At 27.3% G+C, this 8,267-nt stretch overlaps 2 protein-coding genes across 5 annotated transcripts in view; one reads left to right on the top strand and one right to left on the bottom strand.

Annotated features, from left to right (window-relative positions):
• LOC108694611 (myotubularin-related protein 2) overlaps window positions 1-845 on the top strand; it is a 4,285-nt gene extending 3,440 nt beyond the window's left edge. For 2 of the 4 annotated variants that reach the window (XM_018204191.1, XM_018204190.1), the window contains exons 8-9: window positions 53-257; window positions 350-845. In XM_018204191.1, coding sequence (XP_018059680.1) covers window positions 53-257; window positions 350-502 — 358 coding nt within the window. In that variant the 3' untranslated portion in view covers window positions 503-845. The remainder of the gene's footprint in view (window positions 1-52; window positions 258-349) is intronic. The other 2 variants (XM_018204188.1, XM_018204189.1) reach the window with 1 other exon arrangement.
• Window positions 777-8,267, bottom strand: part of LOC108694601 (nose resistant to fluoxetine protein 6) — an 8,179-nt gene continuing 688 nt past the window's right edge. The window contains exons 2-12 of the mRNA XM_018204181.1: window positions 6,080-6,273; window positions 5,835-5,935; window positions 5,275-5,505; window positions 4,964-5,177; window positions 4,607-4,772; window positions 4,331-4,410; window positions 4,156-4,251; window positions 3,958-4,087; window positions 2,593-2,767; window positions 1,075-1,217; window positions 777-1,000 (exon numbers count right to left, since the gene is read on the bottom strand). Of these exons, the coding sequence (XP_018059670.1) occupies window positions 842-1,000; window positions 1,075-1,217; window positions 2,593-2,767; window positions 3,958-4,087; window positions 4,156-4,251; window positions 4,331-4,410; window positions 4,607-4,772; window positions 4,964-5,177; window positions 5,275-5,505; window positions 5,835-5,935; window positions 6,080-6,273 (1,689 nt within the window). The 3' untranslated portion in view covers window positions 777-841. The remainder of the gene's footprint in view (window positions 1,001-1,074; window positions 1,218-2,592; window positions 2,768-3,957; window positions 4,088-4,155; window positions 4,252-4,330; window positions 4,411-4,606; window positions 4,773-4,963; window positions 5,178-5,274; window positions 5,506-5,834; window positions 5,936-6,079; window positions 6,274-8,267) is intronic.

Raw genomic sequence — 8,267 nt, 5'->3', positions numbered from 1 at the left:
ATATTATATATTATATATATATACATGTATCATATTGATATAACATTTACAGCGAACGTGAAAGAGTACAAGAACAAGTGAAGCAAAGAACAGTCTCTCTCTGGTCGTATACTAATAGTCAATTACCTCTTTATCTGAATCCTCTTTATCGATCTGGTACGAATTATCAGCTTATTCTAATGCCAGTTGCTAGTATGCGATATATTAAACCGTGGAAAAGTTTGTATTGTAGATGGAACCCTAGTATGAGGCAACAGGTACATAAAAATATTTAATATAATTATTATGTTATATAGTTTACTAATTATAGAATGTCTTTATTGAAATATCTATTTTTACTTGCTTTAAGGATCCTGTCTATCAAAGAACAAGGGAGCTTCTAGTCTTAAAAGAGCAGCTCGAGAAGCAGCTGGAGGAAGGTAGACGTGAACAGGCCTCACGTGCGAATCGAGCCATTACCTCGCCGGCGCCACCCAGAATACATTCTCCGATTCACATATAGCGCCACGGGGAACTATTCTAATAATTTGTAGTTTTGTAAATGAGCTGTAAACTCTACTCTTTCGAGTACAAGATATTTTGATTGAAATTTATGGATGCTATGTATAATATGCCCACTTGATAAAAACGAATCTCGATTCGTGCGCATTTTTGCATTTTCAATGAATTAATCGCAACCATACATGCAACATTCCTTCTACAATAATTCATGTAAATTGTACCCAATTTATTTCATCGCAATCGAATATGATTTCGTACAAATGTATAGAGGGATAAACGTCTAAAAATTTATTTTATTTTATTCGATTTTAATTACAATATTATAGTATCTCCATCGTTATCATGTATGTGAAATTATAACCTCACATTCCTTATATTTTTTTTTGCTATAAGATTGGCTGAACATTCGCATTAATAAGATATACGGTGATTCGGCCATTAAAGACAATGCATATGCACAGATATAACTAATCCCCAAGTGTCCAATGATCATAGCGCTCTAAAAATGAAAATTGTGACAATAAGTGTATTTATTTTGTTTGAGGTTGGAGTTTTGATTGTTCGTGTACTTACCATGGACAGAAATTCTAAATGAGCAGATGTTTCATTATGCAAACGAATCGAATGTATAATAAAAGGATTTAAAAGGTAAGCACAGTATGTAAGTCTACTAAGAGGAATCCAGATTTTGCATGTTAACAGCTCTTTAATGATGCCTGTAATCAAGCGTTTGATAAGAATAAAATTTTTTTTCTAAATTATAACATTATTCTATGATGATTTATTTTTATCTATTACAAAAATGCTTATTAAGCCTTGTGTCCATGATGTTAAAATTCACTCCGAAATCTCGGAAGAATTTCTACCATCAGGGCCATTTAAGACTTTAAAGTAATTTAAAGTATTTAAAAAAATGGAATTAAATGGAATATTATACATACGAATAATATAACAATTTATTTATATTGATATTATATAAAATTTATCTATTTATATTGTCAGAAAGGAAAGGCGAGTCAAAGCTAATTGTTAAATTTTAATGATTAATTATATGATTAAATTATTTTTATCAATAATATTTATCAGTCCACATAAACATTAAATCATATAAACATTTCAACCTTCATCAGATTATCATCAGTGTAAAATAATAATAATTCAATTAATTGAAAAGAAAAATAAAAAGAATATAAAAGAGTCGCAATATAAATTGGTTAACACAATAGATAATTTAAATATTAAATATTTATAGCATTGATTTTAAAAATATATGTAAATTCCTATTTTCTTTTGATGGAAGGATTAAAAATATATCCAACGAGATCGCATGATTATAATTTTCCAGCATAAATTGTAAATGGTAATAGAATTTATTTTTTACTGCAATCATTGGAAAAACATCTACCAAAAATCCATTATTATATGAACTTGCTTCAGTAAATCGATGTCAATTTTTGCAGTAAATTTTATTTACAGTCTACAAGTTTCTCAGTCCATACAATTGCAGTAGGTTCACAATTTTCTTTAGTATTAGGTGTGGGAAAAATCGTGGCGTTTTTCCCGTTAGATGACATTAAAAAACGCCACGAACTTTTTCCCATACCTAATACATTTTTTTTCAATTATCATCTGATAAATTAATTATCTTTCAAACATAATGCAGAATAATGATTGCGATCATGCGACCTCATTGGATATATTCTTAATCCTTCTATCGAAAGAGAATACGAATTTACAAATACTTTTAATATTAATGACATTATAAATATTTTATATTTAAATTATCTATTACGTAACCGATTTATATTGTGTGTACCTTTTTTATATTTATTTCTATTTTTATTTTCAATTAGTTTAAATATTATGTGAATTTTATGCTGAGAATGACTTGATGAAAGTTGAAATGTTTGTATAATTTAATGTTTATATCGACTGATAAATATTAAAGATAGATTAATCATTAGCACTTAACAACTAACTTTGATCCATAGTCTTTTCTTTCTGGCAATTTTTATTTTTAAAAAATTCTTGAGAATTCAGAATATTTTTATTATTTTTTATCTATTTAATACTATTATTAAATCGACTAACCTCCATGCTCAGTACAACACACTATTACAATCCATGCTATGCCTATGGCCCAAACTGTTCTACTTATTGCAACATAGATAGCAGTAGACAGAACAGATATCTGTCGTTTGTAAAGGCCAAATAACACGAAAATGTTGCAAGCAGCACCAAGAATCCAATATAAAATTATAGTCTTCTGAAATTTATGCATTTTGTTAAAATGTTGTATATTAAAACAGGTCAACTAATATAGATCTTAACAATTTTCAGCAATTTTAACGATTTATTTTCATCAAGAAATTAAAAATAATTTGGATGTGTGTTATATAATTCTTTTATACATTTATATAGTTTTCTATATTATATACTTGTGGTTTTCAGCTGTGTATTGAACTGTAAAGTGAGAAATGTCAATGTATTAATTTATAAATGATTAATTCGTATACATATACAGGATGGGGAAGAAGTACGGAAACTCTGAAAAACCTTGAAAAATATTAGTTTTATTACAAAAAAATATTTCGAATAAAAGTTGTAAGATTTAAAAAGATCTATTTACTGATCTTATTTATTCTTTGAAGGTTGTTTCTCTTATTTTTATTTTTAGTGTCAAAGTCCCGATTTTGACAAATTATTTTATGCAAAAATGGCTTATTCCATTTTAAATATGGCACTATATGTTTTTTTAATCGTTATACAGATAGCAAGTTATATCATTTTGTCATCATTTTTTGATGTCAGCTTGCTATCAGGGTGAATACAATGCAATAATGCATTTAATTCTATGATATGCGTCTTAAGAAATTTTGAGTTCAAGGTCGATTTTAGCAAGGTTCCAAACATTCAAATGAGTCGTTACTCTCATATCATAGAGCTAAATGAATTATTGTATCGTGTTCAATGACCAAAAAAACATATAGTATCACAATTAAAATCTGGATTGAGCCATTCTTCATCAAATCAAACATACATTAAGGAAAATCGAAATAATTTAAAAACTTTGATTTAAAAATCGTTCACTAGCGATCTCTAAATCTTAATATATTTTGATAAAAATTTAGGGATGTTCTTTTGGGATGGAAGTTTTTGAACTGAGAGACTGATTAAAATTTTTTTTCTTGTCAGTTTAATATATTTGTATGTATGTATGTATAATTGCAGATATGGTTTAAAAATTATTATTAAAGCTAACTTTTTGTAAAAATTAATTTGATATTCCAATCCATGATTTATAATTATGAATATTTCAAATCCGCGTTCTGCACAATTAAAAATAACAAAATTTTATTAATCGGTAGCTTACATACTCCATAACTTCAACAATTAATGGTACCAATATATTGATATCAAATTCTCTTATATAAAGATAAATATTATATACTTTACCTTTTTCAAGGCTATTTTTTTGTTAAATCTTTTTATAATGTAACCTGTAATCATTCCAATAATATATGGACCAATTCGAATCCATGGTGGATAGTATAAGACATCTTGAAGTCTGTACTGTTCGTCCAAACTGTAATAATAAAAAAATGTTTATTTACTTAAATAGTCTCACAATTAATAAGATGCTTTGCAACTTACGTCGGAACATATTCATAAATGTATGAGATATAACCGCTTAAGATAACCGAGCTAATCAAAAGTGTACCTAGTATGACAACAGCCACGTAAAAATATCTGAAATTTGTAGCTTTTATTTATTCATACATGCATTGAAAATATGTAACATTCTACAGTTAATGATTGTTTAACTTACACAGTTGACAGAATTAAAAGCGCCAGACCGATTATAAAGAATTGCATATCGCTGGATAGATACCAACTCCAGGACAAACACTAAAAAAATGTTTCTTAATACTCGAAATAAGGAGTCTCTCTTACACGGTTTTGAGTGTGTGATGCCAGAATGATATTATAATTAAAGCTATATTCTAAAATTTACTGCCACTGAAAATTTATAATTTACGTTATGTACTATAGATTTTCAGTACTGGCAGTATATTTTGGAACCAGCCTAAATTGGCATTCGTACCATCGTATTGTGATTAAACAGATTATTTATGTACAAGACATTTCTCCACCAGTATTTCGCGCAAGTTTCGTGCGATCTTTCTTCAACGTAGAATTGCGAAGTCTTGTCGTACCAAGTTGAGTTTAATTGCACTATTCCTATCATTATTATATAAGTTGGTGTCAACCTTAAAAGAAATTTCTAGATTTAATTTTAAAAACTATAGAGAAAGCAATTATTATTATCTGGCTCATTGTTAAATTGAATTTTTTAATCGCATTCTGTGTTATTTTACTTATTACTGTACCATTGATGCTGTCATGCTTATAGCGTCTTTGTTTATTGTTCGCGTGAATCAAGATAACGTTAGAAACGTACCGGATATATCTCTTTATTATGCTGACAAAGAACTCATTTAGTTTCTCTCTGTAATGAATCGGCTTAATTTTTTCCTTGTCTGTTTTGTGCTTTAAATACACGTAAGCCAATAAAAATCCGCTTAAAAAGAAATAAGTGTCAACCGCTATACTTGCGTTGCTTATCACTTGAATGGGGATACCTTCAGCGAATCTCAACGTCCATATTTTATTATCTACGTATGTGAAATGACGTTTGTTATGTATGGAAAACAGTACGGTTAGGAGACGTAGATAATCAGTTTTACAATTTTTGTGTCAGTATACACTTACCGAAATAGTCCGCTGTGTAAAATATGGTGTGAGCTATGATTATCCAAAGCATGGACAGAAATCTTATGCCGTGAATGACGGCTATTGCTTCGGTGTCCAATTTTGTGTTAAATATTATCTTCGTACTTGTGTAAACAGAGAAACACATTAATACATTCCCAAATCTACTTCTTTTCTCACGTGAAGACGACAAATCTGTCATTTTTATCTCCTCGACCGCGTTTTCTACATCTAAATCACAATTCAGAATCTGTATTGATTAAAAATTGCAAAAGATGCTTTCCACGGGGAAGACAAGAAAACTTAACTTAACAAGCAAACAATTGAAAAAAAAAGATATTGCACTATAAGGAATAAATAACAGAGAAAAAATATTTTTTTGCATTTTAAAGTTTTATGAAAATAATGATTCCAATTTAGTAAAAAAAGTTTTAATGTGTAAAAGTTTTAATGTGTGAGCGTGATTTTCTTTTGAAATATCAGGAATATAACAAAATTAGTATTACTCCATTACCGAAGAAGCTCAAAAAATTTTACCCATTAATTAGATATATACTTACTAACGATAGTTTTAGCGTTTGCTTTTAAATATGTTTGATATATAAATATATCGTATATCGTACCGCTTATCATCATGGCAAAGGTAAGCACTAAAACAACACTGAAATGATAAAATTAATATTTGCAGATATCTCTTCCATCTCGCTTTCTCAAACTCTCGGAAGAGATACGAAAATTTATATCATTTACGTATATTGTTTTATTTGTAATGTTAATTTTTTATTGTCTATATTTTTCGGCATACCATATGAGGAGTGTCGCACCACTTAACAGCCATTGGTGATCGTCTTTTAAACTTTTTACCTGGATTAGGCTGAGGTCCATGGAATAGAGATCATTGATTAAAAGAACTCTATCTCTAAATATTCTTTCTAGAATGAAACTTATATTATTCATGGAACAGGATGCGGGTAAACAGAGGCCGAGCGTAATCAGGTCCTAAAATATATATAAAATCTTCTATATACAGTATATAAAAAGTACCGGAACTCCTAAATATCTTGAAAAATGTAAGTTTTATAAAAAAAATATTTCAGGCAAAAGTTTAAAAAGATTTATTAACACTAAAAATACAAATAAAAGTAACAACTTTCAAAGCCTATGACCTTGACAAGTATTATTAAGGTCATGAACACAACATTTAAAAGATTTTACATCAGTTAGACATCTTAGATAATAGATAACTAATGCCGACAGTATGATAACATTTAAGTTATAGAACTCAAAAAGTATTCCAAGAAAAAAAAATTTGTTATAATGTTTTGAGGAGTTTTTGAAATAAGCTAAGAATAAATGTAATAAAAATGGAAGTTTTCACTTTAAAAAATGATGTGACTTTGATCTGATCTTGGTAACACCATCCAAGGTTAAATAATTAATAAGAGCTATGAAAGCTAGATTTTAACCTCTACAATTTTTATTTGAAACATTTTTTTTTATAAAACTGACATTTTTCGAGATATTTAGGGTTTTTTTCTTTCAAATAAAAATAGAATAAAAACGGGCAATTAAACTGCAGTTTTTTATTTTATGTAATATGTAAATAAGATCAGAAGATACATGCAATCGAAATATATATGTATGTGATATTCGCATCAATTATCGCGTATTAAGGTTCTTAATTGGCCGGTTTTGAATTTTTTTATTTGTGTTAATATTTCAAGAGTTAATATTTCAATTGTTAATATTTCAAGTGTTAATATTTCAATTTGAATTAGTTTTTCTTTATTTGTTTATTGTTATTTATTAATAAATTTATTGTTTGTTAATATTTTTACATGTTTTTTATAATTTCGCATTGAAAAGTTTGAATATTCATTCATTAGAGAGATCACGTAAGTATCAAATGAGTTGTAAGTTAATTTTAGTATAACTTTCTTTTTACAATTTACGACATTATACATGTCACATGACCTAAAGATTACATTTAATGTATTTAAGCCCGTTTGCAATAAATAGTGAATTGAAAAATTACTCTAATTTTTTCGCATTAATTAATTTTAAAGTGTATTAAGAAAAAAATGTATTAAATTTTAATAAATATCTGTTTGAATAGTACTAATTATTTTCTAAATACTCGCCGTTTATAGCAAATATATATTAAATGTGTATCTATGTTGCATTTATATCTTGTTTCATTTTATATCAAATAATTAAATTAAATATAATTAAATACATAATTAAAATATGGATGTGAAATATCCAAGTCAAAGTACGTATGTAATACATATGTAATATGTAACAGATATATTGTAGCGTGCATATTTAAATGCATATATAACAAACATTTTTGATACACATTTAACAGAATGTAATAATATATCATAAGATGACGTATCGTAGCCACCACATAACATTTAAAAAATCAAAAATGGACAGTTTTGAGCAAGTTTCTGCAATGTGCGCGGTTATTATCTGAATCTATAAGAATAAACAAATTTAAAATCGCGATATGAATACACAGTCAAGAAATAAAGGCTTGCTTCAGTCAAGATTGGATTTTTAGTGCTGATCGGAACATTTTCGTGTGAAATTTAAGTTAAATAATAACAAATAATTTAAATTAAATAATATGTCAAAGATAAGTTTTTATTTTATAACATTGAATTTCTACATCAATAATTGAATGTAATTGCTGTACAATTAATGCATATCTGATTTTTTAATATAGATTACATAGTACATTTTGAACGCGTATTTGCATTATTGGATATACGTATCAAATACATAATTTATATATTTAATATATATCGAATATATAATGTCATATTTGGTATGTAACGTAAATTATGTATCTATTGAGCGGACATTCATCGATATTAAAACACGTATATCTGGTACATAATTCATACGAATTGCTACGTATTTTTATATAGTATTAATATAACATTTCAAATTTCATATATCTGCTATATATTTAAAATCTAAAATGC

Source organism: Atta colombica, unplaced genomic scaffold, assembly GCF_001594045.1.
Source record: "Atta colombica isolate Treedump-2 unplaced genomic scaffold, Acol1.0 scaffold121, whole genome shotgun sequence".
NCBI classification, from domain to species: domain Eukaryota; kingdom Metazoa; phylum Arthropoda; class Insecta; order Hymenoptera; family Formicidae; genus Atta; species Atta colombica.
Note: the sequence above shows the minus strand (reverse complement) of the source record. Positions and strands in the feature narration are given on the sequence as shown.